Source organism: Scyliorhinus torazame, chromosome 15 (assembly GCF_047496885.1).
Source record: "Scyliorhinus torazame isolate Kashiwa2021f chromosome 15, sScyTor2.1, whole genome shotgun sequence".
Lineage (NCBI taxonomy): Eukaryota > Metazoa > Chordata > Chondrichthyes > Carcharhiniformes > Scyliorhinidae > Scyliorhinus > Scyliorhinus torazame.
In genome coordinates, this window is record NC_092721.1 from 207,389,481 (window position 1) to 207,408,657 (window position 19,177).

General features: G+C 53.4%; 1 protein-coding gene and 1 pseudogene across 2 annotated transcripts in view; both read right to left on the bottom strand.

The window, feature by feature from the left end:
- Positions 1–1,942: 1,942 nt before the first annotated feature.
- slc6a7 (solute carrier family 6 member 7) overlaps positions 1,943–19,177 on the bottom strand; it is a 138,865-nt gene continuing 121,630 nt past the window's right edge. For both annotated transcript variants that reach the window (XM_072477526.1, XM_072477527.1), the window contains 5 exons: positions 8,499–8,633; positions 7,314–7,413; positions 5,744–5,862; positions 3,538–3,711; positions 1,943–2,729 (listed from right to left, as the gene is read on the bottom strand). In XM_072477526.1, the coding sequence (XP_072333627.1) occupies positions 2,595–2,729; positions 3,538–3,711; positions 5,744–5,862; positions 7,314–7,413; positions 8,499–8,633 (663 nt within the window). In that variant the 3' untranslated portion in view covers positions 1,943–2,594. The remainder of the gene's footprint in view (positions 2,730–3,537; positions 3,712–5,743; positions 5,863–7,313; positions 7,414–8,498; positions 8,634–19,177) is intronic.
- LOC140391473 (signal recognition particle receptor subunit beta pseudogene) lies at positions 16,116–17,629 on the bottom strand (annotated as a pseudogene).

The window sequence follows — 19,177 nt, forward strand, 5'->3', positions numbered from 1 at the left end:
TGCACTGTCAGAGGGTCAGTACTGAGGGAGAGCTGCACTGTCAGAGGGTCAGTACTGAGGGAGTGCCGCACTGTCAGAAGGTCAGTACTGAGGGAGTGCCGCACTGTCAGAGGGTCAGTACTGAGCGAGTGCCGCACTGTCAGAGCGTCAGTACTGAGGGAGAGCTGCACTGTCAGAGGGTCAGTACTGAGGGAGTGCTGCACTGTCAGAAGGTCAGTACTGAGGGTGTGTTGCACTGTCAGAGGGTCAGGACTGAGGGAGTGCTGCACGGTCAGAGGGTCAGGACTGAGGGAGTGCTGCACGGTCAGAGGGTCAGTACTGAGGGAGTGCCGCACTGTCAGAGGGTCAGTACTGAGGGAGAGCTGCACTGTCAGAGGGTCAGTACTGAGGGAGTGCTGCACTGTCAGAGTGTCAGTACTGAGGGAGTGCCGCACTGTCAGAGGGTCAGTACTGAGGGAGTGCCGCACTGTCAGAGGGTCAGTACTGAGGGAGAGCTGCACTGTCAGAGGGTCAGTACTGAGGGAGTGCCGCACTGTCAGAAGGTCAGTACTGAGGGAGTGCCGCACTGTCAGAGGGTCAGTACTGAGCGAGTGCCGCACTGTCAGAGCGTCAGTACTGAGGGAGAGCTGCACTGTCAGAGGGTCAGTACTGAGGGAGTGCTGCACTGTCAGAAGGTCAGTACTGAGGGTGTGTTGCACTGTCAGAGGGTCAGGACTGAGGGAGTGCTGCACGGTCAGAGGGTCAGGACTGAGGGAGTGCTGCACGGTCAGAGGGTCAGTACTGAGGGAGTGCTGCACTGTCAGAGGGTCAGTACTGAGGGAGTGCCGCACTGTCAGAGGATCAGTACTGAGGGAGTGCCGCACTGTCAGAGGGTCAGTACTGAGGGAGTGCCGCACAGTCAGAGGGTCAGTACTGAGGGAGTGCTGCACTGTCAGAGAGTCAGGACTGGGGGAGTGCCGCACTGTCAGAGGGTCAGTACTGAGGGAGTGCTGCACTGTCAGAGGGTCAGTACTGAGGGAGTGCTGCACTGTCAGAGGGTCAGTACTGAGGGAGTGCTGCACTGTCAGAAGGTCAGTACTGAGGGAGTGCTGCACTGTCAGAGGGTCAGTACTGAGGGAGTGCTGCACTGTCAGAGGGTCAGTACTGAGGGAGTGCCGCACTGCCAGAGGGTCAGTACTGAGGGAGTGCCGCACTGCCAGAGGGTCAGTACTGAGGGAGTGCTGCACTGTCAGAGGGTCAGGACTGGGGGAGTGCCGCACTGTCAGAGGGTCAGTACTGAGGGAGTGCCGCACTGTCAGAGGGTCAGTACTGAGGGAGTGCTGCACTGGCAGAGGGTCAGTACTGAGGGAGTGCCGCACTGTCAGAGGGTCAGTACTGAGGGAGTGCTGCACTGTCAGAGGGTCAGTACTGAGGGAGTGCTGCACTGTCAGAGGGTCAGTACTGAGGGAGTGCTGCACTGTCAGAAGGTCAGTACTGAGGGAGTGCTGCACTGTCAGAGGGTCAGTACTGAGGGAGTGCTGCACTGTCAGAGGGTCAGTACTGAGGGAGTGCCGCACTGCCAGAGGGTCAGTACTGAGGGAGTGCCGCACTGCCAGAGGGTCAGTACTGAGGGAGTGCTGCACTGTCAGAGGGTCAGGACTGGGGGAGTGCCGCACTGTCAGAGGGTCAGTACTGAGGGAGTGCCGCACTGTCAGAGGGTCAGTACTGAGGGAGTGCTGCACTGGCAGAGGGTCAGTACTGAGGGAGTGCCGCACTGTCAGAGGGTCAGTACTGAGGGAGGGCTGCAGTGTTGTAAGTGTATTGTTTTGGGTGAGAGGTTAACTCGAGACTCTGTCTCTCCTCTCAGCTGCTGTAAAACATCCCGTGGCCATGAGTGGAAGTAAAGAAGCAGAATTGTCCCGGATTGGCTGGATCAATCCCTCAACCAACGTCACGACAAAAACACGATAATCTGGTCATTTATTTTGCTGTGTGTGTGGGATCTTGCTGTGTGCAAATTTGCTGCTGCGTTTTCTACATTACAGCAGTCAGTGGCTTCAGGAGGGGGGAGCTTGGACACGAGCCCAGATAAACCACACCCCCAGCACCAAGGGGCAGTTGCAAGAACTAACAGTCTGGGTGGGGAGAAATGGAATATGATTTTCAGTAAAGTCCAGGACAATTCCACGGCCAGGAATCGGGCGTGGGGCGGGTTAGCCGCTGGCACGGTGAAGGGACGATTTCCTCGCCAGGCTGTGGCATTCAAAGCCATTCCTTTGGTTCACCGACGGCAGGTAAGATGTTGACGGTGGAACGTCACCTTCACGGATACGAGGATCCCCCGGAAGATGGGAGTGAGGGTGAAAGGAGGGGGGTGATATTGCTCAGTCCGGGTAAACCCCGCTCGGGGGGGGGTTGGCATTGGCAGCACCATACCAGTCGCGTACTGTCCAGCTCAGCACGGAGGTGGGTGCGGGGAGGGGGGAGAAGCCCCTGCCAGTATACAGTCTGTCTCTGTCTTCAAGGGGATGGTCTGTGGCAGGCACCCCCAGACCCCCGCGTGCCCTCTCTCCCCGGTACGAGGACTTTCACTGTTGTTGGCCGAGGTCAGACTCTCAGGCTTGCATCTCGTTGATGTCGTGGTCAGTCAGCGTCACGGAGAATGGCACATCGACCGTTTGGTGCGTGAATGTCCGGTCACCCCCGGTGACCTTCCAGGAGTTCAGGGGTCGGATGGCTTTTCTAAACCGCTGGACATAAACAGAGAACACATAAAAACTGTCAGCTGGATCCAACACCACCGTCACCACCACCACAGAATCCTACCCAGCAGCTCCCCCTCTGCTACCACAGCACACACAGGTCTCTCAGGGAATTAAAAGATGCGGGGAGGAGACCAAAAAACTGGAATTCAGGTAATTTACCGGCTATGATGGTGCTGGATAGTGGAGCAGGTTCGAGGGGCCGAATGGCCCACTCCTGGTCCTATTTCTTTGTCCTTAAGTGTGTTGTAAACGTGGTCAGTGTCTCTGCTAAAATGGCAGGCAACAGGAACTTGCCACAAACAAGTTAACCTATGACCGGGTATTGGCGGCTCGGTAGCACAGTGGTTAGCACAGTTGCTTCACAGCGCCAGGGTCCCAGGTTCGATTCCCGGCTTGGGTCACTGTCTGTGCGGAGTCTGCAAGTTCTCCCCGTGTCTGCGTGGGTTTCCTCCGGGTGCTCCGGTTTCCTCCCACAAGTCCCGAAAGACATGCTGTTAGGTGGATTGGACATTCTGAATTCTCCCTCTGTGTACCCAAACAGGCGCCGGGGTGTGGCGACTAGGGGCTTTTCACAGTAATTTCATTGCAGTGTTAATGTAAGCGTACTTGTGACAATACAGATTATTATTATTATATCATTGTGTCTCTGCAATAATGGATTGTATAGGAGAGGTTCCAAAGTGATAAAACATTCCATAAAAGCCTTGTGTGTCCTTCCTTTGTGACAGATCCAGTGGCAGCCCACTCCAAACAGAACTAAACGTCACAGGCAGGAATGAGAAGGGGCCCTTACATCTCGCCATGTTCCAGACTCCTTCAGTACAGCAACGACCGCCCAGAATGGTATCTGTATACAACAGAGCACCCCGAGACAGACTCCTAGCGCCTTGCCCCACAGCGGGAACTCATAGAGGCCGTAGTGCAGGGGAGCGTTGTACATCTCAATAAATACGTACATCAGGATGAACTGTAAAAAGACAAAGATAAGTGTCACCGGGGATGATATATAATTGACGGAACAGATCGGACCCCACATCAGCACACACATTGATACATCAGGAGAAAGTGTTTCCAGTGGCACGGGGTATCAGCGAGCAGAGGGACGCGGATTGAAGGGAATCGGTAAAAGAACCATTGAGGAGCTGGGAATTTATTTATTTGCACAGAGAGTGCGGAGGAACCAGCTTCAGCAGCAAAGCCAGCTGGGTAAAGGAAACAATGGCAAGCTCAAGGGGGAAGGAATTGGGACTGGGGCAAATTGACTGACTCTTTTCAAAGATCCAGCAGAGGCTGAATGGGCGCCTTCATAGAAAATAGAACATAGAACATAAAACATGCTGCTGTGCAGAGAGACCTGGGTGTGCTAGTGTATGAGTCGCAAAAAGTTGGTTTACAGGTGCAACAGGTGATTAAGAAGGCAAATGGAATTTTGTCCTTCATTGCTAGAGGGATGGAGTTTAAGACTGGGGAGGTTATGCTGCAATTGTATAAGGTGTTAGTGAGGCCACACCTAGAGTATTGTGTTCAGTTTTGGTCTCCTTACTTGAGAAAGGACGTACTGGCACTGGAGGGTGTGCAGAGGAGATTCACTAGGTTAATCCCAGAGCTGAAGGGGTTGGATTACAAGGAGAGGTTGAGTAGACTGGGACTGTACTTATTGGAATTTAGAAGGATGAGGGGGGAATCTTATAGAAAGATATAAAATTATGAAGGGAATAGATAGGATAGATGTGGGCAGGTTGTTTCCACTGGCGGGTGAAAGCAGAACTCGGGGGCATAGCCTCAAAATAAGGGGAAGTAGATTTAGGACTGAGTTTAGGAGGAACTTCTTCACCCAAAGGGTTGTCAATTTATGGAATTCCTTGCCCAGTGAAGCAGTTGAGGCTCCTTCATTAAATGTTTTTAAGATAAAGATAGATAGTTTTTTGAAGAATAAAGGGATTAAGGGTTATGGTGTTCAGGCCGGAAAGTGGAGCTGAGTCCACAAAAGATCAGCCATGATCTCATTGAATAGTGGAGCAGGCTCGAGGGGCCAGATGGCCTATTCCTGCTCCTAGTTCTTATGTTCACCCAGAGGAAACCCACCCAGACACGGGGAGAACGTGCCGACTCGGCACAGACCCAGTGGGGAATCGAACCTGGGACCCTGGCCCTGTGAAGCCACAGTGCTAGCCACTTGTGCTACCCTGCTGCTTCAGTCCTGCATCTCTGAAAAGCAGAACATCTGCTCAGCTCTAAACCAGGCTGTGATGGTGGATTAAACCAGGACTTGCAAAGGTGATGGATTATTTGAGGATGAGTCTCGGTGCATGGCTCAGGGACTGGAGGCTGTGGGAAGCTGAGTGAGGGAGACAAGGGGCAATTTGATGTTTGATTAACACTTGATTCTGTTGAGTTAACAGGTCTGAGCGGGGGCAGCAGTGGAGGGAAGTTGTCCTTTAAAATCTTTTCTTTGAATGTGAACACATTTATTGCCCAGCACTGACAACTGAGCGGCTTGCTTGCCACTTCTGAAGGGTAAGAGGATAACGCAGGCTGGTCCCGTGTTGGTCCAGGCTGTGTATGTGCGGCCCAGTCCTACCAACAACTTCACCCGATTGGCAGATGTTGCATGAGGCTTTCCTTGGCACGGCATCAAATTGGATTTTGTGGCAGGATTGGAAGTCAACACCTCTGGTTTACTAGCCCAGCGACCGCTGTGCCTGAATTAACGTGCTCTCAATACAAGGGGGGACTCACACAATCTGGCCGGGTTACTCATTACTGCCAGTCAGTGAGCATTGCTGCTCGTGTGAGTTTGTGACAGACAGAGAATAAATGCACTGGCTGGCTGGGTCTGCACACTGAGAATGGCTGATTATTCAAAGACGAGGAGAGTGACTAGTGTCATTAGGACAGAGCCCCATCAAGGTGGTCAGGAACGGAGGGTGAAGGAGGGGGGGGGTGAAGAAAGGGAACGGCTCGTTTTAAAAAGTAGGTACGTAAGTAGCTACACTTACCAGGAGCAGCAGGGGTGTAAAGAGGGCCCAACATGCCTTGAAATAGAGCAAGAGCTTGCTGCACCAGGGAGGGCAGAGTTGGATCATGTCGATAATGTCATTACAGAACTGGTTAACACCTGGGGGAGAGACAGCAGATTGAGGAGATCGAAAAAAACATTCATTTCTTTAGCACCTTTCACCCTCTCACGGTGCGTCAAAGTGCTTTACATCCAAAGTGTTGGGATGTAGCAAACAGAGCAGCCAATCCGCGCACAGCAAGATCCCAGCCAGGTGATAAATGACCAGAGAAATTACTGACTTGAGTTTGAGGGACAGACATTCACCCGGGACACTGGGCTGAGCATTCTTCCTGACTCCCTGCGACCGTTCACATCCACCTGGGAGGGCAGGCAGGGCCTTGATTTAACACCGCAACCAGAAAGTCAGCCATTCCCACAGTGCGGCACTTCCTCAGTGTCACGCTGGGAGTGTCAGCTTAGGTTGTGAATTCTCTGGAGTGGGGCTTGAAACAGCAGCCTCCAGGCGCAGTGCCAGTGTGCTGCAACATGCCGACGGAAGCCCCTCAACGGTTAACATCAATCGAGCCAAACAATGTCGTATAAACCCCATCCTCGCATCACCTACTCTCCATCAATTGGGATCATCGAAAACTCGGTTCCCATCTTTGGGGTGTCGGAAGATCCGGGAGTTCAGGGGTGAAAGAGGCTGACGTCCTGGCCTTTGCCTCCCTGGTAGCCCGGAGACGGATCTTGTTACTGTGGAGGGACTCGAAGCCCCCGAGTGTGGAGACCTGGGTTTCTCAGTCTCGAGAAAATAGAGTTCGCCTTAAGAGGGTCAATGGTCGGGATCACCCGGAGGGGGCAGCCGTCCGTCGACTTTCTTGGGGAAAATTAAAATGTCAGCAGAAGCAGAATGCCGGGGGGGGGGGGGGGGGGGCATCAAAGGCTCAGAATAAAGGGGCAGCGCGGTGGCGCAGTGGTTACCACTACTGCCTCACTGCGCTGTGGTCCCAGGTTCAATCCCGGCTCTGGGTCACTGTCCGTGTGGAGTTTGCACATTTTCCCCGTGTGGGTTTCGCCCCCACAACCCAAAGATGTGCAGGGCAGGTGGATTGGCCACGCTATAGTGCCCCTTAATTGGAAAAAATAGAATTGGGTATTCTTAAATTGATTTTTAAAAAGGCTCTGAATAATTGCAAATTCTCAATGTTGATTCCTGCAGGGGTGGGAAAGCACGACATAGGAGGCCATTCTTCCCATCATACCTGTGCTAGCTCTCTGGCAGAGCTATCCAATTAATCCCACTCCCTTGTACTTGCCCAGGGCCCTGAACAGTTTTCCCTTCCGAATATTTATCGAAATTTCTTTTGCAAGTTCCTGTTGAATCTGCTTCCACCACATCCCCGGCAGTGCCTTCCAGACCACAGTAAGGGATATTGTTCCCTCCTCACTAACATCCTTCCCCCAACAGGGACAATGAATAAACGGCTCGACAGACTTGACGCTCGGCCTTCCCCAAACCTAACACCGCCGCTCTCGGTTGCTGGGAAACGTGGCGGGGGCCTTACCGTAGAAAAACGCAATGCCCAGGCACATGAAGAGAGTGATAATGATGAGCCCGAAGCTGGTGCTGTACGAATCGATCAGAGTGAACCAGTAGATGCCACCCTAGTAAAAGAGCAAAGATCGAGGTGGTCAGCAAGTGTGGGCAAACAGGGAGACACACTGGGTTCTGAGTGATTAACGATCTCCCATGAGATGAAATGAAATGAAAATCGCTTATTGTCACAAGTAGGCTTCAAGTGAAGTTACTGTGAAAAGCCCCTAGACGCCACATTCCGGCGCCTGTTCGGGGAGGCTGTTACGGGAATTGAACCGTGCTGCTGGCCTGCCTTGGTCTGCTTTCAAAGCCAGCAATTTAGCCCTGTGCTAAACAGCCCCAGTTCCATTGGGCAGCACAGTGGCGCAGTGGTTATCACAGTTGCTTCACAGCGCCAGGGTCCCAGGTTCGATTCCGGCTTGGGTCACTGTCTGTGCGGAATCTGCACATCCTCCCCGTGTGTGCGTGGGTTTCCTCCGGGTGCTCCGGTTTCCTCCCACAGTCCACAGACGTGCAGGTTAGGTGGGTTGGCCATGATAAATTGCCCTCAATGTCCAAAAAGGTTATGTGGGGTTGCTTGGTCACAGGGATAGGGCGGAGGCGGGGGCTTGAGTAGGGTGCTCTAGGGCGGCACATGGCACAGTGGTTAGCACTGCTGCCTATGGCACTGAGGACCAGGGTTCGAATCCCGGCCCTGGGTCACTGTCCGTGTAGAGTTTGCACATTCTCCCCGTGTCTGTGTGGGTTTCACCCCCACAACCCAAAGATTAGGTGGATTGGCCACGCTAAACTGCCCCTTAATTGGAAAACAAATAATTGGGTACTCTAAATTGGAAAGTAGTGCTCTTTCAGAGGGCTAAATGGCCTCCTTTGGCACTGTAAATTCTATGATTCTATGCTGGAATCAAACTCTTATTTTGATAGGTGATATTGTTGGGAATATCTCTGTGTCTCTGTGGGATGTAGCGTTTGTGTCCTCTCCCCTTTCATCCTATAGCTTATCTTTATTTTGGACTAACTCTTATTCATATTCTTATTGGTTGCTACGTTGGGCTTTACCCCTGCATTCCCATTGGTTCCTCTATTGGGCTTGGTCCTCCATTGCTGATGGTTGGGATGTGACCAGCGGTTGAGGGATCACCCTGTGCCGTACCTCAGTAATAAGCAGCAGGCCCAGCAGGTAGAATCCGAAGCAGAGTGCAGCCAGGAACATCACTTTCCACTTGCCGTTCCGTAACACTGGGAACTCATCGAGGAACGCTGTGGTGATTCCCTCCATGTTGCCAAACTAGAGGAAATAAACACAGCAACGGTCCACAATTCAGCAGGAATAGTCTGGAAGCTAGGTCCCAGGTACTGACTCACACACCGACATGTCCATGTGAATTGCCAACTCCATGTACACTCTCCCCCATCACTGACTCTCCCCCCATTCACTCCCCTCCCCATCCCCATGTACACCCTCCCCCATCACTGACAATCCCCCCATTCACTCCCCTCCCACACCCCCATATACACTCTCCCCCATCACTGACTCTCCCCCCATTCACTCCCCTCCCACAACCCCATGTACACTCTCCCCTTGTACACTCTCCCCCATCACTGACTCTCCCCCCCATTCACTCCCCTCCCACACCCCCATGTACACTCTCCGCCATCATTGACTCTCCCCCCCATTCACTCCCCTCCCACACCCCCATGTACACTCTCCCCTATCACTGACTCTACCCCCATTCACTCCCCTCCCACACCCCCATGTACACTTTCCCCTATCACTGACTCTACCTCCCATTCACTCCCCTCCCACATCCCCATGTACACTCTCCCCTATCACCGACTCTACCCCCCATTCACTCCCCTCCCACACCCCCATGTACACTCTCCCCTATCACTGACTCTACCCCCCATTCACTCCCCTCCCACACCCCCATGTACACTCTCCCCTATCACTGACTCTACCCCCCATTCACTCCCCTCCCACACCCCCATGTACACTCTCCCCTATCACTGACTCTACCCCCCATTCACTCCCCTCCCACACCCCCATGTACACCCTCCCCTATCACTGACTCTCCCCCCCATTCACTCCCCTCCCACACCCCCATGTACACTCTCCCCTATCACTGACTCTACCCCCCATTCACTCCCCTCCCACACCCCCATGTACACTCTCCCCTATCACTGACTCTACCCCCCATTCACTCCCCTCCCACACCCCCATGTACACTCTCCCCTATCACTGACTCTACCCCCCATTCACTCCCCTCCCACACCCCCATGTACACTCTCCCCTATCACTGACTCTACCCCCCATTCACTCCCCTCCCACACCCCCATGTACACTCTCCCCTATCACTGACTCTACCCCCCATTTACTCCCCTCCCAGACCCCCATGTACACTCTCCCCTATCACTGACTCTACCCCCCATTCACTCCCCTCCCACACCCCCATGTACACTCTCCCCTATCACTGACTCTTCCCCCCATTCACTCCCCTCCCACACCCCCATGTACACTCTCCCCTATCACTGACTCTACCCCCCATTCACTCCCCTCCCACACCCCCATGTACACTCTCCCCTATCACTGACTCTACCCCCCATTCACTCCCCTCCCACACCCCCATGTACACTCTCCCCTATCACTGACTCTACCCCCCATTCACTCCCCTCCACACCCCCATGTACACTCTCCCCATGTACACTCTCCGCCATCACTGACTCTCCCCCCCATTCACTCCCCTCCCACACCCCCATGTACACTCTCCCCTATCACTGACTCTACCCCCATTCACTCCCCTCCCACACCCCCATGTACACTTTCCCCTATCACTGACTCTACCCCCCATTCACTCCCCTCCCACATCCCCATGTACACTCTCCCCTATCACCGACTCTACCCCCCATTCACTCCCCTCCCACACCCCCATGTACACTCTCCCCTATCACTGACTCTACCCCCCATTCACTCCCCTCCCACACCCCCATGTACACTCTCCCCTATCACTGACTCTACCCCCCATTCACTCCCCTCCCACACCCCCATGTACACTCTCCCCTATCACTGACTCTACCCCCCATTCACTCCCCTCCCACACCCCCATGTACACCCTCCCCTATCACTGACTCTCCCCCCCATTCACTCCCCTCCCACACCCCCATGTACACTCTCCCCTATCACTGACTCTACCCCCCATTCACTCCCCTCCCACACCCCCATGTACACTCTCCCCTATCACTGACTCTACCCCCCATTCACTCCCCTCCCACACCCCCATGTACACTCTCCCCTATCACTGACTCTACCCCCCATTCACTCCCCTCCCACACCCCCATGTACACTCTCCCCTATCACTGACTCTACCCCCCATTCACTCCCCTCCCACACCCCCATGTACACTCTCCCCTATCACTGACTCTACCCCCCATTTACTCCCCTCCCAGACCCCCATGTACACTCTCCCCTATCACTGACTCTACCCCCCATTCACTCCCCTCCCACACCCCCATGTACACTCTCCCCTATCACTGACTCTACCCCCCATTCACTCCCCTCCCACACCCCCATGTACACTCTCCCCTATCACTGACTCTACCCCCCATTCACTCCCCTCCCACACCCCCATGTACACTCTCCCCTATCACTGACTCTACCCCCCATTCACTCCCCTCCCACACCCCCATGTACACTCTCCCCTATCACTGACTCTACCCCCCATTCACTCCCCTCCACACCCCCATGTACACTCTCCCCATGTACACTCTCCGCCATCACTGACTCTCCCCCCCATTCACTCCCCTCCCACACCCCCATGTACACTCTCCCCTATCACTGACTCTCCCCCCCATTCACTCCCCTCCCACAACCCCATGTACACTCTCCCCCATCACTGACTCTATCCCCCATTCACTCCCCTCCCACACCCCCATGTACACACTCCCCTATCACTGACTCTACCCACCATTCACTCCCCTCCCACACCCCCATGTACACTCTCCCCTATCACTGATTCTACCCCCCATTCACTCCCCTCCCACACCCCCATGTACACTCTCCCCTATCACTGACTCTACCCCCCATTCACTCCCCTCCCACACCCCCATGTACACTCTCCCCTATCACTGACTCTACCCACCATTCACTCCCCTCCCACACCCCCATGTACACTCTCCCCTATCACTGATTCTACCCCCCATTCACTCCCCTCCCACACCCCCATGTACACTCTCCCCTATCACTGACTCTACCCCCCATTCACTCCCCTCCCACATCCCCATGTACACTCTCCCCTATCACTGACTCTACCCCCCATTCACTCCCCTCCCACACCCCCATGTACACTCTCCCCATCACTGACTCTACCCCCCCCATTCACTCCCCTCCCACACCCCCATGTACACATCCCATGTACACTCTCCCTTATCACTGGCTCTACCCCCCATTCACTCCCCTCCCACACCCCCATGTACACTCCCCCCATGTACACTCTCCCCTATCACTGACTCTACCCCCCATTCACTCCCCTCCCACACCCCCATGTACACTCTCCCCATGTACACTCTCCCCTATCACTGACTCTACCCCCCATTCACTCCCCTCCCACACCCCAATGTACACTCTCCCCTATCACTGACTCTACCCACCCATTCACTCCCCTCCCACACCCCCGTGTACACTCTCCCCTATCACTGACTGTACTCCCCATTCACTCCCCTCCCACACCCCCATGTACACTCTCCCCTATCACTGACTCTACCCCCCCTTCACTCCCCTCCCACACTCCCATGTACACTCTCCCCATGTACACTCTCCCCCATCACTGACTCTCCCCCCCATTCACTCCCCTCCCACACCCCCATGTACACTCTCCGCCATCACTGACTCTCCCCCCCATTCACTCCCCTCCCACACCCCCATGTACACTCTCCCCATGTACACTCTCCGCCATCACTGACTCTCCCCCCCATTCACTCCCCTCCCACACCCCCATGTACACTCTCCCCTATCACTGACTCTACCCCCCATTCACTCCCCTCCCACACCCCCATGTACACTCTCCCCTATCACTGACTCTACCCCCCATTCACTCCCCTCCCACACCCCCATGTACACTCTCCCCTATCACTGACTCTACCCCCCATTCACTCCCCTCCCACACCCCCATGTACACTCTCCCCTATCACTGACTCTAACCCCCCATTCACTCCCCCCCACACCCCCATGTACACTCTCCCCTGTCACTGACTCTACCCCCCATTCGCTCCCCTCCCACATCCCCATGTACACTCTCCCCTATCACTGACTTTACCCCCCATTCACTCCCCCCCACACCCCCATGTACACTCTCCCCTGTCACTGACTCTACCCCCCATTCACTCCCCTCCCACATCCCCATGTACACTCTCCCCTATCACTGACTCTAACACCCCATTCACTCCCCCCCACACCCCCATGTACACTCTCCCCTGTCACTGACTCTACCCCCCATTCGCTCCCCTCCCACACCCCCATGTACACCCTCCCCTATCACTGACTCTACCCCCCATTCACTCCCCTCCCACACCCCCATGTACACTTTCCCCTATCACTGACTCTACCCCCCATTCACTCCCCTCCCACACCCCCATATACACTCTCCCCTATCACTGACTCTACCCCCCATTCACTCCCCTCCCACACCCCCATGTACACTCTCCCCTATCACTGACTCTACCCCCCCATTCACTCCCCTCCCACACCCCCATGTACACTCTCCCCTATCACTGACTCTACCCCCCCATTCACTCCCCTCCCACACCCCCATGTACACTCTCCCCTATCACTGACTCTACCCCCCATTCACTCCCCTCCCATATCCCCATGTACACTCTCCCCTATCACTGACTCTACCCCCCATTCACTCCCCTCCCACACCCCCATGTACACTCTCCCCCATCACTGACTCTACCCCCCCATTCACTCCCCTCCCACACCCCCATGTACACACCCCCATGTACACTCTCCCCTATCACTGACTCTACCCCCCATTCACTCCCCTCCCACACCCCCATGTACACTCCCCCCATGTACACTCTCCCCTATCACTGACTCTACCCCCCATTCACTCCCCTCCCACACCCCCATGTACACTCTCCCCATGTACACTCTCCCCTATCACTGACTCTACCCCCCATTCACTCCCCTCCCACACCCCCATGTACACTCTCCCCTATCACTGACTCTCCCCCCCATTCACTCCCCTCTCACACCCCCATGTACACTCTCCCCTATCACTGACTCTACCCCCCATTCACTCCCCTCCCACACCCCCATGTACACTCTCCCCTATCACTGACTCTACCCACCATTCACTCCCCTCCACACCCCCATGTACACTCTCCCCTCTCACTGACTCTACCCCCCATTCACTCCCCTCCCACACCCCCATGTACACTCTCCCCTATCACTGACTCTACCCCCCATTCACTCCCCTCCCACATCCCCATGTACACTCTCCCCTATCACTGACCCTATCCCCCATTCACTCCCCTCCCACACCCCCATGTACACTCTCCCCTATCACTGACTCTATCCCCCATTCACTCCCCTCCCACACCCCCATGTACACTCTCCCCTATCACTGACTCTACCCCCCATTCACTCCCCTCCCACACCCCCATGTACACACCCCCATGTACACTCTCCCCTATCACTGACTCTACCCCCCATTCACTCCCCTCCCACACCCCCATGTACACTCTCCCCTATCACTGACTCTACCCCCCATTCACTCCCCTCCCACACCCCCATGTACACACCCCCATGTACACTCTCCCCTATCACTGACTCTACCCCCCATTCACTCCCCTCCCACACCCCCATGTACACTCCCCCCATGTACACTCTCCCCTATCACTGACTCTACCCCCCATTCACTCCCCTCCCACACCCCCATGTACACTCTCCCCTATCACTGACTCTACCCCCCATTCACTCCCCTCCCACACCCCCATGTACACTCTCCCCTATCACTGATTCTACCCCCCATTCACTCCCCTCCCACACCCCCATGTACACACCCCCATGTACACTCTCCCCTATCACTGACTCTACCCCCCATTCACTCCCCTCCCACACCCCCATGGACACACCCCCATGTACACTCTCCCCTATCACTGATTCTACCCCCCATTCACTCCCCACCCACACCCCCATGTACACACCCCCATGTACACTCTCCCCTATCACTGACTCTACCCCCCATTCACTCCCCTCCCACACCCCCATGTACACTCTCCCCTATCACTGACTCTAACCCCCATTCACTCCCCTCCCACAATCCCATGTACACTCTCCCCTATCACTGACTCTACCCCCCATTCACTCCCCTCCCACACCCCCATGTACACTCTCCCCTATCACTGACTCTAACCCCCATTCGCTCCCCTCCCGCACCCCCATGTACACTCTCCCCTATCACTGACTTTACCCCCCATTCACACTCTCCCCCATCACTGACTCTACCCCCCATTCACTCCCCTCCCACACCCCCATGTACACTCTCCCCTATCACTGACTCTACCCCCCATTCACTGCCCTCCCACACCCCCATGTACACTCTCCCCTATCACTGACTCTACCCCCATTCACTCCCCTCCCACACCCCCCATTCACACTCTCCCCCATCACTGACTCTACCCCCCATTCACTCCCCTCCCACACCCCCATATACACTCTCCCCTATCACTGACTCTACCCCCCATTCACTCCCCTCCCTCACCCCCATGTACACTCTCCCCTATCACTGACTCTACCCCCCATTCACTCCCCTCCCACACCCCCATGGACACTCTCCCCTATCACTGACTCTACCCCCCCCATTCACTCCCCTCCCACACCCCCATGTACACTCTCCCCTATCACTGACTCTACCCCCCATTCACTCCCCTCCCACACCCCCGTGTACACTCTCCCCTATCACTGACTCTACCCCCCCCGCCCCCCTCATTTAATCATCTCAGTAAACGTCCTGTTAGGAATATTGATTGATCCCTAAAGGCAATTGAGGAACCCATCGGAACGTTGATTGATCCTCCCTCCCCACTCCCACACTTGTGACCAGCATTCCTTCCGGAATGACCCTGTTTTTCCTGCCCCGATCTGTACAGACGGTATGGCCCCTTTTCCTGTAAACTCAGTTTCCATTTCCAGCGGGACACTAATCCAGCTCCTGATGGAGGGAAAGCGCAGAATTGTCCATTCCAAATCTCACCAGTCCGTTCAGAACAAATAAATGTTTCTGCCATCTCACTACGCCTGTGCTCTTTTCTCCTCACAGACCCATTCAGACGTTCTACACATTTCTCCTCTGACGTCTCCAATCCTGAAAATGTTAACCAGTCTTTCTGTGCCTCCTTTTGGTAAGAAGGTTGAGGTGCTGCCCAAGGCTATAAATTAAAGTCACAAAATAAATCTCTCTGTGTCTTGTCAAAAGTGCAATTCGCCCAACTGTCGATTGAACGAGGAGCTTTGCTGCCACCTACAGGACAAGGTGCAGTGTTCCAGCAAACCCCTCACTGCTGCGGAAACTGGGATACGAACTGCTGACCTGAACACCAACTTTTAGACCTTTTGTTAAATTCATTTACGGGATGCGGGCGTGGCTGGCCCGACCCCCATCCCCAATCAGACTGGGAAAGGTTAGTCCCCCATAACCTGTAATGATATTTTTTTTTTTCCAAAAAATATACTTTATTCATAAAATCTATCATAAACATTACAGAACATTTTGAGTTGCCTTGACTGTACATTTCCATCAGAGTTACACATTGCCTTGACTTCCATTCAATTTTGATAACCTTACACACATATCGCTCTTTACGTTACAATTCCTTCTTAAACATTTATATTGTCATGTTTCTTTTATACATTGGAATGTTAATTATTATTTTTTTTTTTGTAGTTACATTTTTAAAAATTCTCTTTTTAACCCCACCATTTAAAACTAGTGACATTGACCATCATGGGAGTTTCAGAAGGCCTGGGATTATGAATAGCTTCATCTCACCTTGAGCGGGAAGCGCCTGATCACCATTCAGCCCGCAAGAGGACAGAGCACAGGCAATCAATAAACAAATCAAGTTTACATTCATTTTTGGAAATGCAACTTCTTATCATATGACCAGACAATTTGTAGTGAGGAATTGTTTTCAATGAACCACACAAAATAGCACCCAAAAAATTGTTTGCGATATAATACAGCAACACACAGGACAAAAAGATTGGGCTACATTTTCAATATCTACCACAATATACAACATATTCCATATAAATAACAGCACCACCACAGAGAGCCTGTACTGCTATAAAGATTGATTTTGATCCATTATTTTATTTCCCCAGGAACAGACAAAGTTCTGCCCTGCCAGGTCAGCAACACAAACAACAGAAAAAGCACTGGTCACACAACATGCTCGCTGTGGAACATGAACAGGTAAACGTCAAAGGTTTCACGCTGGCTCAGCTCTTAGCAAACATTGTGCAGCCAAGGTTCTTGCATTTGTTTGAACCTTCAGCGTTAATAATCTTTGGTCCCAGTCTCACTTTTGTTGCCATCATGTATGTGAATCAATTCCCTTCTATTGGCAGCACCATGACTTCCATTGTTACACCGTCTGATCGCTCACGCTACTTTGACAGGCCACCTTTCCACAGTTCCAAGGTCTGCTTCGCCTTTGTCCCCTTTGCTCCCTCGTGCACTGCACTCGACAAATTCAATTTTCACCGGTGCCTGGGAGAAATCAAACTCCTTTCCCTTCTTCCCTAAAGGCCCCACAGCCCCAGTGCTAGGTCCATCCAGTGACTTTGGTGCTCCAGAGCGAATCATCCTCAGGGTGCTTAGTTCCTTTTCCAACTGCTGCTGAATTAATTTTGCAGATTTGGCCATGGTCACATCTGGTTTGTTGCAGGCTATAAGGAGAGGAGGAGCATTCTTCGCGATCACAGCATCGGTTAGCAACATGTAGAGGAACTCAGCTACATCCTTCACTTCTTTTGAAATGACACGCTGTCCACTACAAAGACAATGCCTCTGGTATGGCCCTTGTGTTTCTCCAAATACTTAAGACGCAGACTCTCATGCCCAGGAAGGTCGTACAAAGCAACAGTGGGGCCCTTGTCACTTCTAACCCTATACAATGCAGAGTTACTGCTAATGGATGTGTGTAACACCTTAAATCTCCCGGACAATAACCGGCAGCACAGGACAGTCTTCCCAGAATCACACAAACCAGCCAAAAGCATTTGCTGGAAAGACCTTACACAGTGGTCTTTCCCCATTGCGCCTTGGCGGCAGCTGCCCCAAGCTTGAGTGCGTCCCTCAGCACGTAGTCCTGGACCTTGGAATGTGCCAGTCTGCAACACTCGGTCGAGGACAATTCTTTGCGCTCGAAGTTCATCAAGTTTCAGGCAGACCAAAGAGCGTCTTTCACCGAGTTGATGACCTTCCAGCAGCAGTTGATGTGTGTCCCTGGAAACAGTCCGTAGAGCACAGAGTCCTGTGTCACAGAGCTGTTCGGGATGAACCTTGACAAATACCACTGCATCTCTCTCCAGACCTTCTTTGCAAAGGCACATTCCACAAGGAGGTGGGTGACCGTCTCATTTCCCCCGCAGCCACTCCGAGGGCAGCGTGCATTGGCGCTGAGCATTCGGGTGTGCATGAAGAATCTGACAGGGAGGGCCCTTCTCACCACCAGCCAAGCTAGGTCTTGGTGCTTGTTTGACAGTTCTGGTGATGAGGCGTTCTGCCAGATGACTCGGACAGTCTGCTCAGGGAACCATCCAACGTCCTCCACAGTCTCCTTTTCCGAGGGCCTCGAGGACATTACGTGCTGACCACTGCTTCATTGCCTTGTGGTCAAAGGTGTTTTTCTTCAAAAACCTTTCCACGAGGGACAGGTGGTACGGCACGGTCCAACTACTTGGAGCGATATGTAGACATGTAACCAATGGGTAATCAGAACAGCCAGCTGTGGCATCACCACTAGAGGGCATTACACAACCACTATAAAACACATCACACACAGGCTCTCCGCCTCACTCCCAGCAGAGACTGGAGTAACAACAGGAGTGTAGCATAGATCTCAATCACGCCACCACATGTGGCTGAGATACAGTTTGGACAGCTAGTCAGGTTTACTGTGTTACTAGAGTTAGATCAGCAGAGTGTCGAACTCAACTAATAGCTTTCTCGTTACTAAATAAATAACTTACTTCGAGGACTGGAGTATTTTTCAACATTGTCTACGGTTAGTAGCAACTTATGTTACTCAAATAACATAACAATATATAACCCTTGCTAGGTTAGCGAGTTACTTAAACTACTTATATTTGTTGCTTGGTTTGGATTCACTTGAAGAAGATTAAAGGATGATCTCACTAATGGTGTTAATGATGATGAAAGGATTCAAGAGGGTCAATGGAGAGAAGCTATCTCCTCTGATGCGGGGAGGCCAGGTCAAGGGGCAGCACGGTAGCATAGTGGATAGCACAATTGCTTCACAGCTCCAGGATCCCAGGTTCAATTCCGGCTTGGGTCACTGTCTGTGCGGAGTCTGCACGTCCTCCCCGTGTGTGCGTGGGTTTCCTCCGGGTGCTCCGGTTTCCTCCCACAGTCCAAAGATGTGCAGGTTAGGTGGATTGGCCATGATAAATTGCCCTTAGTGTCCAAAATTGCCCTTAGTGTTGGATGGGGTTATTGGGTTATGGGGATAGGGTGGAGGTGTGGGCTTGGGTAGGGTGCTCTTTCCAAGAGTCGATGCAGACTCGATGGGCCGAATGGCCTCCTTCTG